The sequence below is a fragment of the Pelodiscus sinensis genome, chromosome 28 (assembly GCF_052426305.1).
Source record: "Pelodiscus sinensis isolate ZL-2025 chromosome 28, ASM5242630v1, whole genome shotgun sequence".
In the NCBI taxonomy this organism is placed as follows: domain Eukaryota; kingdom Metazoa; phylum Chordata; order Testudines; family Trionychidae; genus Pelodiscus; species Pelodiscus sinensis.
The window spans coordinates 16,353,369-16,380,958 of NC_143079.1; the positions used below are offsets into that span (position 1 = coordinate 16,353,369).

The 27,590-nt window shown below is 43.4% G+C and overlaps 1 protein-coding gene across 1 annotated transcript; it reads left to right on the forward strand.

Annotated features, from left to right (window-relative positions):
- The first annotated feature begins 583 nt into the window (after positions 1–583).
- On the forward strand, positions 584–27,085 carry NFU1 (NFU1 iron-sulfur cluster scaffold). The gene is made up of 8 exons (XM_006119099.5): positions 584–737; positions 3,540–3,646; positions 7,714–7,849; positions 13,824–13,890; positions 15,532–15,646; positions 17,662–17,725; positions 24,707–24,881; positions 26,256–27,085. Exons 1-8 carry the CDS (start codon positions 691–693, stop codon positions 26,301–26,303), a joined length of 759 nt encoding a protein of 252 aa, XP_006119161.2. The 5' UTR covers positions 584–690; the 3' UTR covers positions 26,304–27,085.
- Positions 27,086–27,590: the final 505 nt, after the last annotated feature.

Below are 27,590 nucleotides of genomic sequence, written 5' to 3' on the forward strand. Positions count from 1 at the left end.
AGAAGGCAAATAAAAGCAGCTGCATAGTATTTTTGTATTTTTTTGAAATCTCACTATTTTTCAGTTCCAACATTATGATTTTGCGGGGGGGCAAAGGGCTGGATTTTGAACACTTAATGTTGGAAATATTGCAAATAACAGTTTTGCACCCTGAACAGTAAAGGTTTTGTTCCAAGCTGTTACCTCAGCATATACAATCCTGCTAGTTTGTGAAAGGCGGAGGTCTCGCAACACGTAGGTAGCTTGGTGCTGCCTGTGGGGGTGGGCAGAGGTCGGGTTTTTGCAGAGGGTATGGGGGGAGGGTGTGCCATTTCAGAGCTGCAAGTAAAAGCGGGATGAGCCCGAGGCCATGCAGCAGCACGAGGAAGGCCAGGGCAGGTCCCAGGGGCACTGTGGGGCCCCTCACCCCAGGACTCCATGGCCTGCTGGGGTCTCTTCCGACCCTGCTCTATGCAATGGGCTGGACCGATGCGGCTCCCCCAGGCCCCTGCCCCAAATCCCATCCCCGTCTCCGCCGCTAGGGCGGGCCACGCGCCCCGGGTCCCCAGCGCAGCGCTCGCTGCACTTCCCCGCCGCGGCCACGAGGGGCCGCCCCAGCGCCTGCGCCTCCTTCCCAAACCAGGCGCCTGCGCAGGCAGCCCCGCGACTGGGGGGGGGGTTCTCAGCCTCCGTCGCTGCGGGGCATCCAAGATGGCGGCGGGCCGCTGGCTGCGAGCGGCGGCGGGGCTGGGCGGCCGGTAGGTGACCCCGGCCCAGGCGCGCGCTCGCCTCAGCGAAGCCCCGCCCTGTGGGGCGGCGAGCTCCTCTTCCCGGGGGGGGCACGTGCTACCCTCCCCCCGCGGGCACGGGGGGGGCAGGTGGTTAAGTCCCCTTCTCCCTCCCCCCCGCGGGCACGGGGGGGGGCAGATTAACTCCCCTCACTCCCCCTCCCCAGGTCGCGCAGGGGGCGGGGTTAACGTCCCCTCCCCCGCAGGCTGGGCACGGGGGGTGTCAGGGATTAACCCCCCTCCCCCTCCCGCAGGCTGGGTGGGGGCTGACCCCGCTCTCCCCCCGGGGGGGGTTGGCAGTTAACCCCCCCCCCCCCCGTGCAGCGCGCAGGCGGGAGACTCGCTCGCCCCAAGGGCTCCTCTGGCCTCACGAGCAAATTCCGTGCGAGCTGCCCCGCCTGCCACGAGACGCTTTTATGATTTGTGCCCTCCTGGTGCTGGGGGGCCGGGACCCTGCGGTGCGAGGCGAGGTGCCCTTGTCTGCTGGGTGGGGGAGGGACATGGGGCTCGGTTCTCTTGTCAGTTCCTCCAGCACAGGCAGAGAGGAAGGATGCATCCGGGAGGAAGGTGAAACCATAAGCAGCTGGATGTAGTTGTCTACTCACCCGACTTTGTGCTTGTGAGCCATGAGCATTGCTAAAACTGGGGGCGGTTGCCACCCACCCTTAATATTAAATCCTAAAATACCTTAAAGACATCTGGGATTCCCTCATCATTCATGCTCTTCCCCATTGTATGGGGAAAGGGATGCAACAGGTCACCTTATGCTTCCGACCTTGGGCTATGTCTACACTGCAGGCTTTTTGCACAAGAACATATGTTCTGTGTGCGCGTTCTTGCACAAGTAAATTTACAGTAAAGCATCAGAAAATAGGGCTTCTTGCGCAAGTGTTATTCCTCTCCCCGTGAAGAATACACTCTCTTGTGCAAGAGCAATTGCTCAAGAAGGCAGTGTGGATGGGCAACAGGGTTATTTTTTTGCTCAAGAAACCCCTATGAATAAACTGGCCATCAGAGCTTTCTTGTGCAAGAGAGCATCCGCACTGCCATGGACGCTCTTGCACTAAAGCACATGGCAGTGTGGATGCGCTCTTGCGCAAGAATTTTTGGGCAGAAACTCCTGCACAAAATAGTTCTTGTGCAAAAAGCCTGCAGTGAAAACGTAGCTGTGATGTATAGTGCTCTGTTTGAGTGAGACACCTAATGAGAATGCTGCACTAAGCACTGGGTTTATACGTTCCCAAGTGAACTATCTCAGAAAATCTGAATAGGCAGCAACTTCTACATTTCTGCAATAAGAAAAGTTTTAAAAGGACTGTTACACTCACATTTCTCCCAATTGCTTACATTTTGTATTCAAATGTCTGCAACGACTGTTAAGATTCTGAAAGCAAAATTGACTATAAATGTGGGACTATTTTCATTGTCTAAACCAGTAGGGAGTGAAGCAAAGACTAAGCTGTATAAAGAAATATAGATTAGATCTTAAAATATTTTTGCTGTCATTATTGAACGTGTTTATTAGTAACAATAAACATGACTATCAATATAGATAAGTATGACATTGCAGATCATTGGAAGTTAGAAGTCTTAGCTTAGATTTTCAAATTATGGATATTTTCATTAAGGATATTAAGATGCAGATTATTCATGTAGTAAATACAATTTGTATCAACTACAATCCATGATTAGTCATAAGGGAAGGCACTCTGTCCCACCTTGCGCCAGGTCCAGGAGCTACCCCCTGCAGTTTAAATGTACTAGGAGCTGGCTGCAAACACAGGCACCCCACTGGAACCTCACCACGAACAGAGGCTGCTTCATAGACTGTAGAGCAGCCTCTGCTCACAGTGAGCCTGCTTCATTGTAGCCTCCCCAATCCCCCTGCCTGGCAGCAGCACGTGGGCGGTGGGGGAATGACTGGCAGCACAATGGAGACAGTGCTAGGTGGAAACAGCTTTTAAGCCAGTTCCCCCCAATACCATCTCCTGTTTTTCCTCGCTTGCTGCCTCTGATACAGGCAGCAAGTGGAGGGGGGAATGTGAGTGGTCGACTCAACTACCTGATAAACCTAGGTTTATCGGGTAATCGACTACTTGACTGGTCGCTTTCATCCCTAATTTTTATGCCAAGTTTGTGCATGTGATTATAGTGGCAGTGCACAAAATAGGAATTTGCATATAAAAATGAACAGTTGTATGGGTAAAAAAACAAGGACACACATAACAATGGTAATCAGATGTGCAGATATGCAATTCAACAGTTTGAAAATCAGTTTAATTCAGCTTTCCATCTCTTCAGGTTTGTCCTTTCCAGTATATTCTTCACCATTTTCTTCACTTAAGATCTGTGTGTCTCAACAGATGGTTGGTGTAGTTTACCTGACCAGCAAAGACAAGAATTTTTTGTTATAGCTTATCTCCAGGGGCTGGATATGAATATCTCTATTGGTACCTTGCTTCTTGAATTAGTACATGTAGCCAGTGAAGCTGCTGTCCTTTCTCCACAGCAGTCCACCACTCGCCACTGGTGAATTTTAAATCAAAATGTTTGCTGTGTGATGATCACTTGGCCACTTAGAAATCTAGGGAGCAGGAATTGAAACCCCATTTTCCCTTTTCCCCCAACATCTAGTTGAGAGGAGGGGAAAATAAGACTGTGGCTGACAGTCTGTGTTACCTGATCTCCTCCTTAAGGTGAAATCTAGCGATATTAAATATGTGTGAAATTTTCAATTGAGATGATGTTGGTAAAATCTGTGTCTTTCTTTAGGTTCTCTTGCATGACATTAAAAGACTTTAACTTGACAACTAAACAGCCTCTCTGCCAATTCACACAAAGGAAGCCATTTCTTCCATCCACAGTAATAAGTAATACAGGTAAATGTAATGTTTGTCATAAAGTACAGCTCTCATGATATTTGCCTCAAGAAGATGGTGAAAGAAGAAACTCTTCTTTGAGAAGAAACCTCAAATGTATGCTGTATTCTGCGTGGTATTTTATTAATGGAGAGGTAGTTAAGTCATGCAGTCAGATTTTAAATGTATTCCAGATGTTAGTTGCTATATGACATTGGATAAGGCAACAAAACACTGTGCCTCAGTTACCTTATGTGTATAATAATGGAGATATTTCATCTCATTGCCAATGTTTGTAAAGAGCTTTGATTAAATAAAGCACTATATTTGTGCTTTGATATCTTAAGGTCTTCTTAATATAATTTCACTGAGAGCTCCTGCTGACCTATTCAAAAGACTGGAACTGCTGACCATACCAAGATATAGTCTTTCAAGAGTGGAGTTAGGGCCTTTACTTTTTAGAGTCTGTGATTTTTGCAGTCTGCTTCTGAATATATCCTTCTATAGGTCCCTGGCCATCTTCAGGGAGAAATTTTGAAGTTTTTTTAAAATTCTGAGCTATACGATTTATTGTAGGTGTTGAGGAGATTTGAGACTTGGAAGTGATCTGTCGTCCTGTCTGTCCGTTAGTTAGGCCAATACTCTTTTAATTTGCCTAATACTGTATTCAGGCACTGTAGAATTAAAATGGACTGAAATTTCTATTTTTCAGCTTTTAGTATTCATCTAAAAATCTATCTATATTATTTAAAAAAGTTTTTCCTGCAGGACAAGAGTGAGGTCATCACATCACTCTGCGTCCCACAGCCCCTTCCCCCTCAGCCGCCCTGCCTCCTCCCAGCTGCTAACTCAGCAGGGATCATAGAACCATAGAGCTGGAAGAGACCTCAGAAGGTCATCAAGTCCAGCTCCCTGCCCTATGCAGGACCAATCCCAACTAAATCAACCCAGCCAGGGCTTTGTCAAGCTGAGACTTAACTCTTTAAGTTTATTAATCAGCAACTCTTGGCTCCCAAGGAACAGCACTGAAGATAATCTGCAGCTGCTGCTGGGCTTCTGGGGGGGCGGGGAAGAGGAGGAAAATTCCAAGGGGGCAGGGGACTGGCAGATAGGCCCTCTGTAAGGGGGGGGCTAAAAAAGTTGGAGGAGGGGGCTGGTGGCAAGGCTCAGGTCAGGAGGGCAGCTGGAGTGGCCCGCTGTCCGTGGGGGGTGCAGGTGGAGGGTGGAAACTTGGTCAACCCCCTCCACCCACCCCTCTCCCAGCGGCTGGAGGGAGCTATCCAGGCCAGCTTCTGTCTGGCAGCCAGATGGGGGAGAGCTGGGCCAGCAGCAGCCTCAGTCCAGCCCAAGCCCCTCATGCCCAACAGCCAGAGGGAGGGAGCTGGGCCAGCCTCGGTGCAGCCCAACACCCTTCCCCTCCCCCCCCCGCTGGTGACGGGTGGGAGAGAGCTGAGCCAACCATGGCCTCAGTCCGGCCCAGCCTCCCTCTTCTCCCCCAGTGACCAGAGGGAGGGAGCTGGACCAGACTAGGTGTGCCCCCCTATTGGCAGCCGGAGAGGGGAGAGCTGGGGCAGGCCAGGGTTGCCACGCCTCAGCCTGGCCCTCCTCAGTGGCTGGGGGCAGAGCCGGGGCTTCCTACCCCTCGAGATGGGGGTTGGTGAGCATAGTGAGCAGGGGGCGCTGCCCCCTAGTTAACTTATATTAATAAACTTAAAAGACAACAAATAGTCTGGTAGCACTTTATAGATTAATAAAACATGTAGGTGGTATCATGAGCTTTCGTGGGCACAGCCCAACTCCTGTTATCTGAAGAAGTGTGCGGTGCCCATGAAAGCTAATGATACCATCTACATGTTAGTCTTTAAAGTGCTACCAGACTCTTTGTTGTTTTTTAAGTTTATACTGTACAGACTAATTTGGTTACCCCCTATAGCCTCTTACATTAGTTTGTCTGAAAAACACTTCAAACTACTAAAACATGTAGTTTAACCATTAGGAAGCTCATGGATTGTAATTAAATATATAGATTTTCACCTTTGGTAGCTGGTTCAAAGCCAATCTTTGTTAGTGCTCAAAAATTATTAGTTTCTGATGTCTTTCCAGTTGCCTATATAAAGTTAATGTGGACACATAGAAAGTTCTGTGCCTTAGATTAACCATGAGCATTTAACAGTTTCAGGAGCGGGGCTAAGGATGACTGGGTCATGAAGATGGAGAGGGCTTCTCCTCTAAGACCAGTCTGAGGGACATTGAAAGGGCAAATGGACAGCCCAGTCCATTTGAATTGCCACTGCAAATATTGTACCTGCATGTGGTTAAATGACTTAAATAGTCAGGTCTGTCAATCCAGCATCTTTCACTAAAACTAACATTCTCACACATGCATGCCAAATTAATATTATCTGCAAATATAATCTGAAAAAGCAAAGATTGGAACTCCACTTTACTGTACTGTTTCTACAGTTTCATAAGACTATACTCAGCAAAAAGAGATTCGGTGTCCTTTTATGCTGCTGAAAAATTGCATATCCAGCTTTTGCACCTGCCTGGTGGATTCTGTCAGTTGTTCTTTGAAGTAGAGAAGTCACTAAATTTGTAGGACTTGTTCAGTTGACATCCAATTCTGTCACAATAGGCCATTAGCTATAGAGTCACATTTGAGGTAGCTTCCTTTGCCATTCTAATCAGGGCAATGTTCCCACCTCTTGTGGGTGGAGTTGTGAGATAAAACAGAGGGGCTGCTTCTAGACTGGCAAGATTTTGCTGCCTGTCTACACTGGCCGCGAGTATTTGCACAAGAACACTGACTTTGTACTGTACAAAATCAGTGGTTCTTGCACAAATACTCCGACGCTCCCGCTCAGGGATAAGCCTTCTTGTGCAAGTATTCTTGTGCAAGAGGGCCAATGTAGACAGCCAAGTTAATTTCTTGCGCAAGAAAGCCCGATGGCTAAAATGGCCATCGGAGCTTTCTTGCGCAAGAGAGCGTCTACACTGGCACGGATGCTTTTGCGCAAAAGATGGCTTTTGCGCAAAAGCATCCATGCCAGTATAGACGCTCTCTTGCGCAAATACTTTTTACGGAAAAACTTTTCCGGTAAAAGTATTTGTGCAAAATCATGCCAGTCTAGACACAGCCAGGATGTATTTTAGTCGCTATCTCAGGACTATTTCTAGCATGATAGTACAGAGCATCCCGATTTTAATTCTTTTATTCTTTCTCTGAAAACTTAAGAATTTTCATGGGTGGTGATAGTGTGGGTTAAAATCAGATACGTTGTTGCCAGGACAGATACCTGCAGTGGAAATTTGGCAATTTATAGTTTGATTTGTCATCTAATACTAGGTGTCGTGATCAAAATTGCTTTTTAGGAAGTGAAAGCTTCCATTATTTTGTTGTTCCTTTAAACAGGGCCCCCTTCTTGCCTAGACCTGGTCCACACAGAATTTACTAGCTGGGCCTCCCAGGCTCTGGTGTACAAGGGAAATGTGGGGAGTGCCTTTCTGCTTCTGTCAGGGCTGTTCCCCACTCTGGCATTGAGTGCAGAAGATGGGGGGTCTGCAAAGAGCTGAAAAGAAAAAGAACCCTTCGCCTCTACAGACACTGGTTATCAAAAACTTCCCCCCAAGATCACAAGGAGGGTGATGATGCTGGAGTGGTGACCCCACAGAATGCTCAGATACCAAAGTGGTGAGCATGGAATAACAACCTGAATAGAATAGAGATGAGGCACAAATCTTCATGGGGATGTTAAGAGAGCCTCTGAAAGAGGATGGGGGGCAATATTGACTCCATTCAGACTGACACAGAGAATGTGAGTAGCAAGTTGCTTAGAGAATAAAACTGAGTTTAGAATTAGCTGTGGCAGCATTTCATTGACCTTTTCATCTGTATCCCAAATTTAGTGACTGTTTTTTTGATCTTCATGTCAATATGGGTATTTTAATGGAATTAACTGAATTATGTTTTTTAATACATTTGTGTTGTGCAAACAATTTTGCCTGGCTAAATAAACCGAATCTCTATTGTTCCTTATTTGAGCCACTACTCTTTTGAATATTCTTTCTTTCTATCTTTCTCTTTTCAGTAAGATGCATGTTTATTCAGACTCAGGATACTCCAAATCCGAATAGTTTGAAGTTTATTCCAGGAAGACAAGTGCTAGAATCAAGAACCATGGATTTCTCCACACCAGCTGCAGCATTTTGCTCACCGTTAGCGAGGTGTGTTAAAGTATTACATATACATACTTTGTTCAAGGGACTGCACGTGTTAGTTACTAAAACAAATGTATATACAAGATGTCATATTAAATGCAGTTGAATGTTAGAATGGATTAATTGCATTTCCATTGTGGATGCTTCTTTTTCTCATAAAGTAGATTGAGTACCTAGAGATGGCCAAAGTAATTTCTCAAGTTATTTATACTGTGCATGTCAGTGTAATAACTAAGTTCCTGGTAATCTATTTAATTGTTCTGAATCAAACTGTGATAGAAATCATTATTTCTGAAAAGGAAATATATCATTGTGTGCCAGATCCTAGAAAACTTTACTCATGTGAATAGTCTTACGCTAGTAGTTACATTAAAGTCACGCCGTCTCCCTGTGTATTGAGACAGGCAAGCTAAGAAAGTGTCCATAAACATTGCATGTGAAACTGAAATAGTTTTGTAATTTTGGCAAGTACGACTCTGACACTGTTAACCTTAGCTTTGAAGCCATTGGGATTTTTCTTCACTTAAAACATGGGTGTTCATAAACAGTACAATGCAAAAATTAAAATTACTTAAGTTTGTAAACAACCCCTTTTTCTCATCTTACTCATGTATAATCTTTTGAAAAAGTGCTCAATGCTGTAGATGACATGATCTAGAATGTATATATTCCATCTTGTCCCCTATACTGTTTAATATCTACATGAAGCCGCTGGGAGAGGTCATAAGGAGTTTTGGAGGATGGTGCCATCAATATGCAGATGACACCCAACTCTGTTTCCCTGTGTCATTAGAACCAGGTGTGGCAGTGACTGATCTAAATTGGTGTCTGGAGGCAGTAATGGTTTGGATGAAGTCAAATAAGCTGAAGTTGAACCCAGATAAGACTGAGATCCTGTGGATCAGGAGGCCATCTGTTCGTGAATGTGGCATGGAACCTGTTCTAGATGGGGTTACTCTCCCCCTGAAAGAACAGGTACGCAGTGTGGGAGTCCTCCTGGACTCTTTTTTAACATTTGAAAATCAGATTTCTTCGGTGGCCAGGAGTGCCATTGGGCAACTTTGTTTGATCTACCAGTTGTGACCCTTACTGAACAAGCATGACTTGGCCACAGTGATCCATGCTCTTGTTACATCCCGACTGGATTGCTGTAATGCACTTTATGTGGGGCTGCCTCTAAAGAGTCTTCGGAAACTTCAGATGGTCCAGAATGCGGCTGTTCGAGTTTTAACTAACACTAGTTATATGGAGCACATTATGCCAGTGCTTTGGTAGCTGCACTGGCTTCCGGTATGTTTCTGGGCACAATTTAAGGTTCTAGTTATGACCTGTAAAGCCTTAAATGAGTTGGGTCCGGGGTATCTGAAGGACCGTCTTCTCCCATATGAACCTGCCTGGAGATTGAGGTCAGCTGGGGAGGCTTTGCTTCATGTTCCCCCACTTGTGGAGATAAGATTAACATCTACGCGGAACAGGGAGTTCTCAGCTTTTGCTCCCAGGCTGTGGAATTCTCTTCCTCGGGATATTCGCATGGCGCCAACGCTAGCGTTGTTTCGGCGTCAGGCTAAAGCCACCCTTTTTAGTTGTGCTTTTATTAATGTTTGAGTCTGTATGTGTGTGTTCCACCTCTCTATATGTTTTTAGCTGGTTATGTCCCTCTGGGGTCTCATTTTAAATTTTTATGTATATTTGGGGGTTTTTTTGTAAGCCACCTTGAATATTTTAAATAGAAAGGCGGGGAGGTAAAAATATATATATAAATATATAAATATAGTGAAACTATTTGAACTAATACATTTTAGTCCACTTCAACTATGGATCATCACTACAGTTTATTTCTCAATCTGACACTTTGCTGTATTTTCATTGGGTTAAAAAGGGACAGAACAGCATCAAAGGGCTGTCTGAAAGTGGGGGTTGAGATGGGATAGAACCTTGGGAGTGCGTTGCCTGCTGCTGAGATGCATTGGAGAACTGTTGCCAACTTGCTTTCTGGGATTAGGGAGTGTGAGCATTGCCTTTGGAACCTGCCACTGCATCAATAGCAGCCTCTGGAGATAATGTTCCTTACAGCTGCTATGAATGTGGGTGGAAAGGCTTCAGTAAGAGGGTGAGATGTGGTAATGCTATAATGCACCTTCCTAAGATCAGAGTTTAATTTGCAGCCTAATGCGATCCTCTCTCTGGGAAATGTAGCCTTATCCAATGTATTGCTATAATCTCTCCAAAATGCTATAATTGATTTGTAACCAACCAAACAAGAACTTTCAAATGAACCTCTTTACTCTAATACAAATGTCCACATGTATAGAACAGCACATGTTATGTTAAAAATATGTCCATGCATACACTTAAGGACAGAGATAGGGTCCAGAATGACTTAGACAAATTGGAGGATTGGGCCACAAGAAATCTGATGAGGTTCAACAAGGACAAGTGTAGAGTCCTGCACTTGGGACGGAAGAATCCCAAGCACAGTTACAAGCTGGGGACCAACCGGTTAAGTAGTAGTTCTGCAGAAAAGGACCTGGGGGTTACAGTGGATGAGAAGCTGGATATGAGTCAACAGTGGGCCCTTGTAGCCAAAAAGGCTAATGGCATATTAGGTTGCATTAAGAGGAGCATTGCCAGCAGATCCAGAGATGTCATTATTCTCCTTTATTCAGCTTTGGTGAGGCCACATCTGGAGTATTGTGTTCAGTTCTGGGCCCCCCCACTACAAAAAGGATGTGGATGCATTGGAGAGGGTCCAGCGGAGGGCAACCAAAATTATTAGGGGGCTGGAGCATATGACTTATGAGGAGAGGCTGAGGAACTTGGGTCTGTTTAGTCTGCAGAAGCGAAGAGTGAGGGGGGATTTGATAGCAGCCTTCAACTTCCTGAAGGGAGGTTCCAAAGAGGCTGGAGAGAGGCTGTTCTCAGTAGTGACAGATGGCAGAACAAGGAGCAATGGTCTCAAGTTGTGGTGGGAGAGGTCCAGGTTGGATATTAGGAAAAACTATTTCACTAGGAGGGTGGTGAAGCACTGGAATGGGTTACCTAGGGAAGTAGTGGAGTCTCCATCCCTAGAGGTATTTATCTTGGCTTGACAAAGCCCTGGCCGGGTTGATTTAGTTGGAATTGGTCCTGCCTAGAGCAGGGGGCTGGACTTGATGACCTTCTGAGGTCTCTTCCAGTTCTATGATTCTATGATATGGTAGAGATTCTTTACAATCCAAGATCCCATTAAGAGTGCTGAAATACCACCACTATAATTTGTAGACACCAAATTATATTAGATTGCAGAATACAGATAACTGGAGGAAAATAATTTTGTTGCACAATCTCTGAAAACAAATTTGTATAAAAGACCAAGAAGAGTACCTGTTTGGGAAGTACAAGGAATACTTGCATGTAGTGCATTCAATACTGCCTTGCCTAATGGCACAGTTAGTGTTTATTTTTGCTACCATTAAAATCCATAGTTTTCAGGCTTTGTAATTGAGATGCCCATTTGCTATGGCATAAGAATACAAATCTTCCAAAGAAATATCATCTGCGTTAGCCTTAGATAATCTGAAGTACATGTGCAACCCCAAGACATTTTCTAAAGTAAAATTTTGGGACCATTACTCCATCAAGCAAATTAGGTTGTGGTGATATTTATAAAAACACACAATACACACAGTGCTACATTTTTAACATTTAAAAATCATTTATGCGTGTAGGCAATTTTCCTCTAAACATCCTTTGCCATGTATAACCACTGGGTAGAGTATCTGATTTGTGCATCTTGAGTTCTATAGTTTCCCGCTGGCCTTGTCTACACTGGCACATTTTGTCACCAAAAGCTGCCTATTGGAGACAAAATAGTGAGAGCGTTTACATTGCAAATTGACTTTTGTTGGGAAAAACACAAAACACCCAGTTTTGGTGACAGAAAACTTCCAGCCTTGCTAGACGCTCTTGTCTTTTCCCCTCCCTTTATTGTCGACAAAGAGCGAGTGTGGACTTTGTTTTGTTGAGAGAACTGGCTTCCGCCAGTATCCCACAATGCCTGCCCTGATGGCTGTGCTCAGTGTTTTGTGATCTCTGCTGCCCTGTAGGCATGTGGCTCTCCCCTTTCAAAGCTCCAGGAAGTCTTGACAGCTGAGTGAGCTGTTCCCTTTGGAGATCAAACAGAGCAAATCTTTGGAATGCTCCTGTTCTGCCCTGGACTAGGAACACAGCGGCAGGCAGACTGCTACTTCAGGGGAGGACTAGCGAGATTCCTGTGCTGCTTTGACTTCCCTCAGCACGGAGACCTCAGAGAACTATGAAGGAATCCCAAGAAGCTCAAACATCAGCTCTGCCTTCTCACAACACTGCACTGTGGATGCTTCCCCACATTGCTTTGCTGAATCTTGTAGACAAGGTGCTAGTAGTGTAGCCATGAAATGTCATCAGCACTTCTGTTGCCAAACCTTTTCAGTGTATACACAGTTTCATGAGAGTCTATTTTTTAGCTATTTGGACTATAGAAAATATTTCAGGATTAGGATTACCTACAGTGTTTTGTTTGAAAATACCAGCTTTAATTTCTGGCTGTTCTAGCTATTTTTTATTGCATCCCTATGGGTGACAGTCATTTAAGCTGTGGTCTCTGGGTATTAAGGTTGTATAGATTTGAAAACACTGATACCTGTGGCCACAGAAATAAAACTGAGCATTTATTGAGAGAGCCTTTAAAATTCTAATTCTCTTATTTTATTGTTAAAAATAGTTTGTAATCAAAATGCTTTATTGTTTCCTGTCTGGTTATAAAGTTTTAGAGTGTTGGTCTGAATTTGTGTGATAATTGTTTAAATGCTGTACACCGAGATGGTGAAGAATGAAATAATCAAGTTTAGATCTCTCTTCATATTTAATTTTAAAATTTTAATAATTTTTAATTGCACTAAGCAATTGAAGATAGCAAAATTAAGTGAAACAGGCTTTGGATAAAGTCTGGCCCTCATACTTTGTGAGTAACTAAAATTTCAAATTCACCAGTGTCACTACTGAGTCACTTATATACCATAACAATGAATAAGTATTTGAAGAATCCTTCCAATTGTATTACCCTGGTGAAACATTGTGGGCTACTTCGCACTGAAAAATTATTTCATTGGATGGCAAGGCCTTGTCTCCACTTTAATGGGAGATTGATGCTACAGAGATCATCTCCAAGGGGGTTGATTTTGAGGGTCTAGTAAGGCCCTGCTAAATCAACCACTGATTGTGCTCCCGTCAACTCCGGTATTCCACCAGGTTATGAGGAGTAAGGGAAGTCTATGGAAGAGTTTCTCCCGTTGACCCCCTGCAGCGGAGACGCTGCAGAAATTCAAATTCAGGTGCGTTGACTCCAGCTATGCTATTCACATAGCTGAAGTTGTGGACCTTAGTTAATTCCTCCTCCCCCCCCCAACAAGTGTCCAAGTTCAGTTCATTTTGGGGGAATCTCTGTGGAGGGAACAAAATTCAGAACTGCTTTTAGTAAGATTGATTATATTTAAAAGTTTTCAGCAGCCTAATCTAATATTCTAAAGAAGAGTCCCTGTGCTTCCATATTTGCCTGCCAAGAATGTCGGGGTATATGTGTCAGTAATCCTGGAGGCTGATCCAGTAGTTTTCTGGGTAAAGAATACACTCTTGGCTTCCAAAGAGAACTAGGGGCATGAGCATTGACTCTTTCATATTTACAATATATTACTTTTTGCTGTTATGTTCAGTATTTGTTATGGTGTTTTCTGCTTATGCCAAGCTACAGAATGTTGTGGCCATTGATGAAGAACAGAAGCACTTAAACTGTAGAAGAATTGTTTTCCAATCTCCTGTAATGGTTTTATTTTCTTAAGTGATTACTAGCCTCTAGAAATGTTTTCTTGTGGGAAAGCAAGAAACAGAGGAAAACATGATTGATAGAAACTTTCAATTTAGTATTGTTTGTGACTGAAGACTTATGGGTAACTTTCCTTTGCAGACAGTTGTTCAGGATCGAAGGCGTTAAAAGTGTCTTCTTTGGGCCAGACTTCATCACAGTCACAAAGGTAAGCGGAAGAGAGATTCTGATGCTCCACGTGTGAACTGAGACTTGTCCAGTGTGCAGGGAGAGATGAAGGGAAGGGACCTCCTTGCAGATCTGTCCCTCGTTTACATAACTTACAGTGGAAATCTTCTCTTTCCTTAGAATGGCCACAAAATATTCACTCCAGGGGGTTAATTTAGTTCTTCCGCATAATCACTGTACAAAGTGAAATACAATTACCATAAACCTGTTAAGGCGCCCTATATGCTAGTTACAGCTTGTGAGAATATAATCTTTTGAATCTGATTTTCAGAGCTACTGCCAAATATCATGGCTTCCCTTGACATAAATTGTTGTATGTGTTCAGCACTTTTTAATTTCTAATCAAAATGCTAGATGTCAGCCAAATAATTTTTAAGTACAGATTTAACTTCTGTAGTCTGGCACCCTCGGGACTGGACCAGTTCCAAACCAGAGAATTTTCTGGACTATGGGAGGTCAGTATTGCCTAGCAGCATTACCAATACTTTCTCTGCTTACTGGGCTGTTAGAGAACATTTAGGGGTAAATTAGAGCTAAATACCAGCACAGAACACTGAGAGCCAGGACTGGTGGCTGTAAACACATTTTATGAGACTGCAGGAAACTTGGCCATACCCATGAAAAGTGGACATCTGGTTCGCTAAAATCATTCTGGACCCTTGATGTTTCCGGACCCGAGAATTCTGGACGAGAGAGGTTAAATCTGTATAACATTTTGCCCTTCTGTGGTCCTTTTTCTCTAAATCTGAATAAAAGAAGCCTCACATTTTATAGATACATACGTTTACTCTGACATACTTAGGTTAAATTGTCTGGAGCCATATATACTAAGCTAATGGCTGAGACAGGAATAGATCTTCAGAATCCAAATGGATGACCATAAAGGCATCACTGTGCTCTGATGTAGTATGCACAAAGCATTGTGAATAGAACTTGGAACCATCTGCTCCAGAAATAGTCCTTTAGTACTTGAGCTAAAAGAGAAATTTCATTAAGTATTCAGCAGCATTAGGGTTCATATTCTTTAAGCTAGATAATAGAAGGCAGCAAAATCACAAGCACTCACAGGTGAAAGTCTGTCCACCAAAGGACAGAGATACACAAGCAGGTGCATAACATATTGCCTCAGAGTCCCTCCTTTTGTTCCAGGGGCAAAGCTTGTTCATGTGGGGTTCACCCAATCCAGGCGGTATTGTGTAATAAATACATAGCTGCATAAGTACTGAAGAGTCACTATGCCATGTAGTGGACAGCAGATGGGATGTCAGTAATACAACACATAAGCAAAACTTAAACAGGCTTCAAAAATAGTTTGTTGGTAGAAATATTTTCTATGATTTTAATTTCTTTCCATATTAAGTTGTTTGTATGTGCTAATATTTATTTTATACAGTGGGTTGGCTTGCGCATATTGTAGACAAATGTTTAAATCCAAACAATAAAACCTATGAAAACTTTTCTATTTCATATTGGATTTGGTAAAACTGATTAATAAAATTTAAATTTCAAGTCTAAATGCCCAGCAAGGTGCCTTTAAGATGGGGACAGGATCACGTGTAAGAAGATTCATCATCAGAATGAGGCAGAAATAATATATTTGGTTTTCTTAATTTTTTTATAGGTGGGTGAAGATTTGGATTGGAACTTATTGAAACCAGATATTTATGCAACCATAATGGATTTCTTTGCCTCTGGTTTACCTGTAATTACTGAAGAAGCACCTCGTACAGACACAGGTAAATAGAAGACTTGAAAAATTGCTTACCCCTGTGTGCGATCTTGCTCCTTTCTTAGGTTGATATGTTTGGTACATCATAGGTAGCAGGTTTAAAACAAATAAAAGGAAGTATTTCTTCATGCAACACATGTGTGGAGCTCTTTGTCAGAGGATGTTGTAAAAACCAGGACTATTCACGGAGGACAGGTCCGTCAATGGCTACTGTTTGTCAGAAGCTGGGAATGGGTGACGGGGGAGGATCCAGTAGGGGGGACCTGCAGCACCTGGCAGTGGCTGCTGTCAGAGGACAAGATACTGTGCTAGATGGATCTTTGGTCTGACCCATTATGACCGTTCTTATCTTATTTTCATATGTCCAGAGGAAATGAATTTGCCCCACAGAAAGTATGTGAGAAGAGAATACATGAAGCAGTATAAGAGGCTAAAATTAACGTAAGATTCAGCAGTCTGCATAAGGTCCAGTTAAACTAATAAGCCATTGTCTGACCATGAATGTGGGACCAGAATTTCAGCTCGGACAATGCTGAGGCCAAATTTTATGGATTCATTGATTCCAAGGCCAAATGGGACCGTTGTGAACATCTAGTCTGATCTGTACAACACAAGATACAGAACTTCCCCCAAATAATTCTGAGAGCATATATTTTAGAATAGCAGTTCTAAAAAGAGGTTTTGGAACAGCGGTCTGTGAGCCACCCACTCCTGGGGGTCTGCAGACTGTGCATAAGGTTTCCAAAGGGGTCTGTACCTCCATTTGACATTTTTAGGTGGCTGCAAATGAAAAAAGGTTGAAAACCATTGTTTCAGGAAAATCATACAACTTTCAGTGATACTATCCTGATTTTATACCAGCAAATGATTGTGAAGACTCTTCTAGCCTTTTTTAGGTTTGAAACATTTTTTTAAAAATCTGCTTGGCCTTCTGTGTGTACAAAAATATTGAAGTGTGTGGTAGAATTTGCTTTTTACAAGCTCACTATAAAGATTACTGATCTCCTTTGTAAAGTGTTATAGCTGTATTAATGGTCTAATTGTAAAATTGCAATACTGTTACAACAGAAATGCACAGAAGAGTTGCTAAACTAAGATGGAGGGAAACTCTGCCTGTGTTGAGGGGTCCTAATAGCCCATCTGTTGCTGTCAACTGTTCTTGCAGTTATCCAGAGAACTGCCAGGCATGCCACTTTGAAAGTAATGACTCCTGTTAAATAATTTAAGGAATTTTGAGGTTGATAGGTTTCAATTCCACTGAAAAGATGCTTCCAAAGGTAAAACAAACATATTTGTAATTACTTTTTCAGCTTAATAGCTGGATACAGTAGCCATTTGTCTTTTACATACAAGTAAGAATGCTTTAATGAAGGTCACTGAAACAGTAGTCAGCAACTAATACAGGTCTTGATAGTTTAATAAATTTCACAATTGAGAGCAGTTTGGAGACAAATTTTTATATTTATAATAAACTCCGGACAGGAGGAGAATTTTGTACCTAAACCCTAAGGATCCTCTATTTCTCCTCTCCCCGCATTCCTGCCCTTTGATTCATGGCTGATTCTATACGGATTTTGAACCCAGTTCAATAACGACACATAGATGTTGAGGAAATCTGCGTTGTAGAAATTTATATGCTGAGGAACCAGAGGGTGGATTAGGTTGAAATACATGGTAGCCTGTGATAGCCCACCTATCTGTATTCCATCCTGTTAGTTGCTTTTCTTGTTACTCCTCTCACTTGATCTGTCAGAGGTCTTCTGCATGCTTTGAGAAGAGCTGTGGTTAGTCTTGTATGTGTGTGTGAGAGAGAGAATCAAGGATTATCTAAAAATCTAACGTGCTGTAAATTATATGATCTTAGATTTACCTGTGAATTTAGCTCTCAGAATCATCCTTTGGTAGTCAGACCTACTTAATCATGGAAAAAGAATATTGTTTTTACAAGTATTTTACCACAGAATTATTAATCCTAGTAAATGCCTATCAACAATTTTATTTGCATATGTTTTTCTCCCAAAGCTGCATCAGAAGATGATGACGAAGTCGTATTAATGATTAAGGAACTTCTGGATACTAGAATAAGGTAACTACTTTAAAGCATTGTAACACAATAGGTGCGTGTTGGATTATTTCTGTGTAATGCAATTCTAAATATTTTTAGGCTTACACAAAATAGATATGCAGCATGTGGCCAGATTCTGCACAGACAGGCCAGATTTGTGCTTGGTGTTGTCTCTGATTGAGAAGTACGCCTCCAGGTTTCCCAGTGAAACCAGCTTTGTGCCGAACAGCGTCCGGTTTGCAAGGGTTCTGACTGAGGCCTTGCCTTCATTTACCAGGAGGTCCATGCTGCAGAGATCCACTGGCTCTGTGCTAGTCTCTTTCTAGAGACGACCAAGCTTTCTGCAGCTTTTCCCAGAGATCTCTAGTGTCCTGAAATTGCTGACTGGTCTCTGACTCCCTGATCTTTTATAGTCCCCAGATGCTGCACCACCTTTTTAAATGACCAATTTGGGAGCATTTGCTCTGGCACAAGGGCGCTACCTGCTTCATTTACAGGGGTCACTCCCTTATGACAGTTCTTTAACTATGCCTCAAAGTGAACAGACAAAAATATAGAAATGTGGATGTGGGGAAATACCTAATGTATATCAGAGTTCCTCTTGTTACTAACAAGGGCTTCTTCCACCAATCACACATTCCAGTAGCGAACACTTTTACATACTGTTGCCTGATCTTAGATTACTTATGAATTTCCAGTTACTGCCTTTACGGATGGCAGGTCCTTTGCCCAGGCCCAGTATTTAATTATTGTGCACCACTGCAGCTTTTGCATTATAGGAACTCTTGTGTATTTACAAATATAGTTTATTAATACCTTTAGCACAACCCCCCCAACTCTATAAGATAGGAAATGTACATCTATATTTCCATACCATATGCTCACGCCATTCCTTTTAGAACATCCTGAGGTGTTAACCATCATCTTCCTCATCATCTTCACCTTCTCCATCATAACCCATCATGACTCTCATTCTGGCACCTCCCAAGGATTTACACCATCACCTCCTTCCACCCCTAGACTGATATGCCGCTTTTATAATGTAACGCTGACATTATGTTTCATGAATATTCAATAGGGGATTCTTCCTTTTCTCCTTGTTTGTAGTCCCTCACCTCTCTAATGGTGAAGTGTCTTTTTCCTATAAGTCAGTATATCATTGATCTCAACTTACTATCATATACATCAGTTTGTTACCATGGGCCTTTTGTGGTTTTCTATCACTTTTGTTGTTTCTGTCATACTCAGTTATTCAGTCTGGTCTTAACCACTTATTTTGGGGTTTTCCAAGTAACGCGGTACCTCCTAAGTTTGAGGGTATTTTTGAAGCCCCTGTGCCACTGAAGCACTTTATCTAGGTGAATGGTCCCAAATATATGCACATTGACTTTTCTATCTGAGTGCAAGGTCCTAGGCATGTGCATGCTAGCTTTGCCTTAGCTCAGCATAGAGGATGTGGCCTGTAAGTCCCTTTTGTTACAGCCAGACTGTCAGTATAAACCTACCACAATTACTTATAATAAACATATAATTGAAATTATATATAGGCAAGCAAGTAAGTTAGCCCTGTAAGCCACAGTACCAGAAAATGTGCCAACAGGGACTCTCTTATTTATAATTTCTATAAAATACTGCATTCTGAAAGCTCTTATACAAATAGGCTACGTCTACACTGGCCCCTTTTCCGAAAGGGGCATGTTAATTTCAGAGATCGTAATAGGGAAATCCGCGGGGGATTTAAATATCCCCCGCGGCATTTAAATAAAAATGTCCGCCGCTTTTTTCCGGCTTTTAGAAAAGCCGGAAAAGAGCGTCTACACTGGCCCCGATCCTCCGGAAAAAGCGCCCTTTTCCGGAGGATCTTATTCCTACTTCAAAGTTATAAGGAATAAGATCCTCCGGAAAAGGGCGCTTTTTCCGGAGGATCGGGGCCAGTGTAGACGCTCTTTTCCGGCTTTTCTAAAAGCCGGAAAAAAGCGGCGGACATTTTTATTTAAATGCCGCGGGGGATATTTAAATCCCCCGCGGATTTCCCTATTACGATCTCTGAAATTAACATGCCCCTTTCGGAAAAGGGGCCAATGTAGACGAGACCATACATTGTAAGGAATGTCTTTGAGCTGAGACAGTGATAGTAAACTCCTCTCTCAAAGAAGAGGAAGGGATATAGAGAGGAGGAGGAAAATCTTACTTAATTATAAGGATTGATGTAGTGTGTGTATATATAGAGAGTCTTCAAACTGTGGGGTACCACAGCCAAAATGTATCAAGGGAGCAGATGTTGGGCCAGGAGGAAACTTGGTTTGGTAGGGGGAAGCACACAGACCTTTGCCCAGCAGGTCTTGCTGCCTTTGACCAGGCTTCATGTCCCTAATGCTGCAGTTGCATCCACCAGCTGGTGGGAAGGGCTGGCAAGAGCGCTGCCAGAGGGGGGCTGAAGGCTGCACAGAGCCTCCCCTCATTCTCAGCCTTTCAGTGCAGCCCTGCATCCCTTGCCTAATGGGCAGAGCCTGCTGTGGGGAAGTGAATGGGTAGAGCCCTGTGTGGCTATAAAATGTGTATCCACATCCGTATCTGCAAAATGAGCATGGATAACTGCATCCGGCAAGCTGAAGTGCCTGGCTCAGGAGTGGGCGGCATCCAGCAGGGCGGTCAGTACTCTAGAGTTGAAGCCTTTTGCTTCCCTCCTGATCCTGGCCCTTTAGCTCAGCCCGGTCGGCTTTCCCTTCATGGGGATGATGGATCTGGGCAGAGAGCCAAGTCCTGGCAGCCGAGAACACCTAATTGATGCAAGGAGCAGAAGGCTTCCCCTCCCCAACAGGCCCCCCAAGTTCCAGCTGTGACACACATGGCAGTCTTCTGCATATGCTTCCAAGACCATATTGAGTGATATTTAAGCATTTTGGGGATCTGTTGTATTAAATGCAAAGTGTAGGTATTATTGTGGGCTGAGATGGTTTATAACATCTCCAGGAGAGAGCTGGGACGTGAGTCTTTGGAGTTCAAAGAACTATTGAAAATTTGCTAGATGGGAACAGACTTTGGGGGACAATAAGTTATGCAGAGAGTGAGCCTGTGAAGCTACCACGTGAGGAATGGGTCATACCAGTTCATGGACACTGGAAATCAAATGCCTAAGCTGTCTGAACAGCTGACCTACCCAGCCTGAGTTCTGGTTCTGAAACTAGACTGTTACGAACTTGTAAACACAGGGAAAAACAAGTTGTGGGGTTTGAGAGCCTGACGGTTTAGTTGGGGGAAGATCTCTGGTAAGCTTGTTAATGTGTATGTTTTCACATATTTACTCTTGCAGTTGTGCGCAATACACTGTTCAGAGCCACTGGAGAGACAGCCAATGCAGACACTGGCTTTGGGCAGCCTGGTTCGCTGCGGATATTGCAGTGTAGGCAGGGAACTGTGCATCCTTAATCCCCTGGGCAGGAGGTAGTGAGATGCAGGTCTCGGCTGAAGAGAAGTGAAGGCTAAGGTGTCAGGAGCCTAGAGTGAGTGCACTTGAGGCAGCACTGTGTGTGGAGAGCACTGATGCAGTTGCCTTGAAACAGTGACACCAGGCACCCCTCCCCTCATTTCTTAGAAAAAGTGAGGTGCACCCAAGGACATGGGGGGGGGGACTCAGCAAAAAAAAAAAAAAAAAAAAGTTTGGGACCTCCTGGCATGTAGTAGTGATTTGAAAGGCAGCGTTAAAGTAGTCTTTGCTGTCATGGGTTATGTGGTTGTCTAAATCTTTTGCAGTACATTAGCCTTAAAATTCACAGTTGTCTCTTTCATATGCACCAGAAATTCTGTTAAAATTGTTTGTCCTTTTATGCAGTTGGCCAGAAAGCAACAGTAGCCTGTTGTTACTTGTGTCAATATCATTACTGAATAGTTTCCAGGAGCTCTGTACAAGCCCAGTGATACATACAGAGTGTTCATTGTTTACACAGAAGAACATCAAAAGTGTGAGCAAAGGAATCCAAAGCCGAAGAGGTATGTCTGCACTGCAGTTCAATACCTGTGGCTAACCCTTGTCAGCAGACTCGGGCTTACAAGGCTTGGGCTACAGAGCTGTCAAGTTGTGGTGTAGACATTTGGGCTCAGGCACCATGAGACCTCTGGCTCCAGCCCAAGCCCGAATGTCTGCAGCACAATTTTTACAGTTCCATAGCCTGAGTCCCACAAGCCTGAGTCAGCTGACATTGGCCAGCCACAATGGGAGGGAAGAAGGGAAGATTAGAATTGGGTTGCAGCATGTTAAAATCTTGTATTTAAAATAAGGGAGGAATAAATTTTAATCAGATCCTTTTTGTTTGCTGGCTTCCAGGAATTGAGCTGATTTGTTTAGAGTAAGTTGTTGATGCCGATGTTCATAAATTTGACTAAATCTTAAATTATTCCAGAAGGGGAGAAATTCTCAAGCGTTGTTCTTGGAATTGGTATAAAGAGCTTCTGTTCAAGTAACATGATGTTTTTTAGCTTGGCATCTGGAAAAATGTTGCCATGGGGATGCAGTAATAAAGTTGGTCATTTGTTAGTTGTGACGAGACTAGATTGGGGAAATGTCAGTGGCACTGGCGCCTCATCCTGTGAGATCAGCTAGCCAGATCATACTTGGTTGTTTTCTTCCATGGAGAATATACAAAACACAACATTCAACACCATGTAGAATCTAGCATAATGATTCCCTGTTCTACTGCATTCGGTTTGCAACAAGCTCTAATATACCGAAGACATTTTTAGAAAGGAAAATCCTCCAGTTTTGCAGTTTACTAAGGATTCTGCCTTAATATAATACAGAGAGGAGAGTAAACAGGTGACATTTAACATCGATGCCTATTTCAAAGTTTCAGGATGTTGGTATGGGGGTGGAAGTGAAGGTTGTTTATCATGTGTGTTAACTATAACTTAGTTGTCTTGGTAGCTTGTGTAACACAAAGAAATGTTTCAAAGGGGTGACTGAGTTAGTCTATACTGGATAAACTTTAAAAACAACAAATAGTCTGGTAGCACTTTATAGACTAACAAAACATGTAGATGGTATCACGAGCTTTCATGTGCACAGCCCACTTCTTCAGATGACTGTAGGATGTCCAGTTATTTTACTCAGTTATTTTTTATTGTAAAAATCCAGACAAATGTTGTACAAGCTTGTAGCCTGTATTTCCATATTAACTTACCAATAACAAAAATACCAGTCCAGAACATAAAACTGACTCTTTCTCGTCTTTCCGTAAATCTACAGTTAATTTTTTTCCACAGTAGAACAGATGATGGAATTTTCCAACTTTATATAAGACTCAGTGGCTACAGAGTTGTAGAGCCTATACCTGTGTTACTAGTTCAGGGTGAGAGTGGCCAATAGTTGATATCAAATGTTTGACTCTTAGTCTACATGACATGGGTTGGGAAGGATCTCAGGGATGTTAAATTGCATTTAATCAGCTAATCGAGTAGTCAGTGGAATTTCCATTGACTACTCAATTAATCAATAACTAGCCCTGGGGAGCTAGCCCTGCTGCAGATCTGCCTTTTAAATGTAGTAAGAGCCACCTGGCTCATACTCCCTTTAAAAAAGAGAAGCGCAGCATCTGGGACAGGGCGTGAGCCAGGACAGCTAATTCCTGGCTCATACCCAGCCCCTGCTGCTCCTCTGCCTCCCCTGCCCTCCCTCCCGGAGACAGTGCTGGAGGGAACGGGCTTTTAAGCCAACTTCCAGTCTTGTTGCCTCTGATAGAGGCAGCAAGGGGAGAGGGGAAAGCAATTAGTCGAGTAGGGACTCAACTACCCGAGAAGTCTGGGGTGAGCAATAATTTTTGAAAAGGGGACCACTTCAGAAATTTCAGGACTAGGAGACTTCTTGTGCTTTACCACCACCCTGATCGGCCCAGGCTTCCCCCCCTCCCTTGAGAAGTCTCCTCCCCCCCCCCCCGAAACACCAGCTGTTTTTAAACAGCTGGCCACTTCCACTAGGTGCTCTGCAGAAAGAGACCTTGTGTGCTCCTCCTGTCCCCAGGCCAATCAGGGCCTGCGGGTGGGGCAGCATGTGAGGTCTACTTGCCCCCAGAAGAGAGCATGGTGGTTAGAGAGACATGCCGGCTGTTTTAAAACAGCCAGTGTGTGTCTAGCTGCTGTGTGCCCCTGGCAGGGCTGGAACAGTCCCACAAAGCTCCCCCTCCCAAAGGCGCACAGCAGCTAGTGATAAACGCCAACTGTGTTAAAACAGCCAGCCTGCCTCTCTAGCAGCTGCATGCTCTTGCAGGGGCTAGGAGTCTTTGCGGGTTCCCCTGCCCTCAAGTCTTGATTGGCCTGAGGGTGGGGGAGCAGCAAGATGGCTGCAGACTGAATCCACCGGCATGGTGGCCTGAATCTGGCCCATGGAGGGCCCTTTGCCCACCCCTGAATTCAGCATATGCTATTTGGTGGTCGAATAGTCGATTACACCCCCAACCTCAGCTCCCAGTCACAAAACTCATCAAAGTTGGCACATTTCTTCTTTGGCCAAGGAGTAAATGGGCCTTGGACTGTGTCTGCATGAGAGAGTGTACAGCAGCACAACTCTACTGCTGTAGCTGCGCCGCTGTAAGCTCTCTAGTGTAGCTGTTGTGTGTTGACAGGAGAGAGCTCTTGTGTCAGTATAATTAAACAGTGCGCAGCCTCAGCAATAGCAATGCCAGAGGGTGAAGCTCTCCCATCAGCATAGTGCTGTGCACACGTCCATCTATGCCAGTGGAACTTATGTCACTCGGGAGTGTTTTTTCACACCCTGAGCAACATATGTTTTTTCTGACATAAATGGTAAAGTAGAAAGTCAGAGTTGGGGCATATTAACCTGGAGCACTCTAAGGAGACATATGCCCTGCCCGGGTTGGACCAGTTTGTGTTAAAAAAAAAAAAAAAAAAAAGGCTTCTGTTCCTGGAACTCTCTCACATGAACATTAAATGAAATCTTAAAAACTTTTAGAACAGAAATTACAGAGTAATATTTCCTATTCTGTTTCTCAGGCCAACAGTTCAGGAAGATGGGGGTGATGTCATATATAAAGGCTTTGAAGATGGGATTGTACAGTTAAAGTTGCAAGGTTCTTGCACTAGCTGTCCCAGTTCTATCATAACGCTGAAGAACGGGATACAGAACATGCTACAGTTCTATATTCCAGAAGTAGAAGGTGTGGAACAGGTATGTGAATATAAAGGTATTTTTTTGATTTTTAGGTACACTCTTCCTCCTCCTCGGAGGCATGAAGAATTCTGCGCAAGTAATTTAAAATACCATTAAAAATTGGGGATGTTAACATGTATTTGACTGCATGATTAACCAATAAGCCTGGCCTTATCAGTTAATCCTATCGACTATGCTTATCTCTCTTCCCCCCCCCCCCCGCCCCCTTGAATGAATAGGGAGGCAGGAGCTGGTGCCCATGGGGAGATGGCTCCCCATGAGCATCGGATCCCGTGGATGCACCTGTCCTGTCCATGCTGCTCCTCTGATAAAGAAGAAGCAGCGTGGTGGGTGAGAGGGGCAGATGGGAGCAGGTACACATAGAAGTTGGGGGGGAGTGGTTGGCAGGAGCCACCTCTGGTACAGCCTCTGTCCACAGGGAACTCAGACCTCCCACAGACAGAGGCTGCTGCTGCTTCTGTATCAGAGGCAGTAGTGTGAGAGGAGAGGGGGTTCCCTGAGAGTGGGGCTGGGAGCACACTGGCTGCCGGCCGCAGGGACTATTGAATAATAATGTAACTGCAAAATGTTGATGCGGTTACATGATTATTCAATTAATAGATAGCTAACATCCCTTTTAAAAATACCGTTTTTTAAAAGTACATAAAATGCCATATTACTGGACTTGCAGAATTAAGTAAATGGATAACGGGACACTCTAAAAGGATTTACAGTGTTCAACCCAGAAACATCTATGGGATTGGGAGTTACCAGAGAGCCTTAGAACATTGTTTCTAGATTTCTTGGGGTTTTTTAAAATTTATTGAAAAAAAACCCTTTATTTCCATATGGACTGGATATTTTGAAATGCCTCTGCTTAGAAGCTGTAACCTGCATGGGTTTGGGACCTCACCTCGGACTGAGGCTGCTCTGTGGGATCCTGGAGCAGCCTCTGTCAGCGGGGAGCTCGGCTCCCCATGGACGGAGGCTCCTACCGCCCCTCTCTGCTGCTAAGATAATACTATCTAATACTAAGATACGCTTGTGTCCGCAAAATTACAAATTCAGATACATACTCTAATTAAACATCCGGTATGTGTTAGTGTTAGCATTACACAGTCTTCTTATTTCCATCAAATCTCACGTCTTTTTGATTTAAGTGAGCCCTCTTTCATGTGACCATCATCATACCAGGGAGCTGAACAATTGCTGCTCCATTGATTCCTCTGGGAATTAAGTACTCCTTAAGATCAGGTTCAATGTCATTTACTGTGTCTGAATAACAAATGTCATTTATATTTATGAGCCTGGGCCTTTCTTGAGGTCTTGTGTAATCCTAGAGAAGCAAAATTGAAAATGATTATTTAAACAAAATTTGGGTTTTCGTTTTAGGTTGTTGATGATGATGATGGAGTGGAGAAAGAAGCAAACTCTACATGAGCTAGCAGCGTCTGTGTAAATCTAAATAGCAAAGTTTCCCAGAGGATGTGTGTAATTTAAACGTGTCCTGAGGAACAACAAAATATGCCATTCTGTGCTTGGAAAAAAAATTCATCTTTTATAATGTCCCCCCATTTAAAGATCGTACGCTGCCTTTTCAGTAATTATAAACACACACCTACTTACAGCCTAATCACAACCGAGTATCAAGTAAGGCAATGTGAGTATACGGGTATAAGTTATGGACCACATTCTCATTTGGTTTAACTTCACCAGGTCCTGAATCTCATTAATTAAATCAGCAGAGAATTTCACCTACAGTGCACAAAGCAGCACTTGGTAACAATGGACTTTATGCTCTGTGTGCATTTTAAGAATAAATATTTATTTTAACCAAAAAGCTGTTGGAACTTTGATTTGGAGTCCTAATACAGCGTCTTGTACATAATAGCCAGGATGTGGAGTTTGGAACTCCTGTATTTTTTTTTGTTCTCCTTCCTCTTAGAAGTAAACAGTGTCTAATCTTGCTAATGTATTTATAACAGTACCACTGTGATAGACATTTGCTCTTCTAAGGACCGGCTTGTGTACAGGCTAACACCATGCTCATGTTTTCAGCAGCAAAGTATAAAATGGCTTGTAAAGTTTCTGATTTCTCAAAAATTGAGCTTTTTTTGGCCTGATTTCAGGTCAGTTTCCTGAATACCTTTTATAAACAATTAACTATTCAAATGCAAAATAGGTGTGTTATTGTGAATTAAATAAAATATATGTCCTCTGCATTTGTCTGTCAATGTGTCTGTCATTTGTCTCTTTTGGTCTGGATTTGTATTAGCTTAGACAACATTAACCCACCTACACACTAAGGGCTTAAGTCTGCCTGTGCTATGGATGGGTAACCAGTGCTGATGTCAGAGAAATAGTAAGTATACAGAAGAGGACAGAATTTGGCCTGAATTAAGGTGCCTTGTAGGTAAAGATTAATGAATACACATTAAATCCCAATTGCTTTGTGCTTAAAGCACTGAACTGGGACTCCACAGATTTGAATCTCAGTTCCAGCTCTGCCATAGACTTTCTGTGTGAACTTAGCCAACTCACTCATGTCTCTCTAATTTTTTTCCTCTGAAGCTGGCCTAATACTTTCTCCCTGTATTTATCTGTCTTGTCTATTTAGATAGCAAGCTCATTAGGACAGGAATTGTCTCATGTATAGCACCTAGCACACTGGGGGCTTTTAGGTGCTACTGTAATAGAAATAAAAATTCTACTGTTTACCCTGGATAA

Bases quoted from the DNA above. Each gene is read 5' to 3' on its own strand.
- NFU1 (XM_006119099.5), top strand. From the start codon at position 691: ATGGCGGCGGGCCGCTGGCTGCGAGCGGCGGCGGGGCTGGGCGGCCG. The intron at 738-3,539 runs GTAGGTGACCCC...GTCTTTCTTTAG, and splicing joins GCGGCGGGGCTGGGCGGCCG to GTTCTCTTGCATGACATTAA. The intron at 17,726-24,706 runs GTAACTACTTTA...TCTGTTTCTCAG, and splicing joins CTTCTGGATACTAGAATAAG to GCCAACAGTTCAGGAAGATG.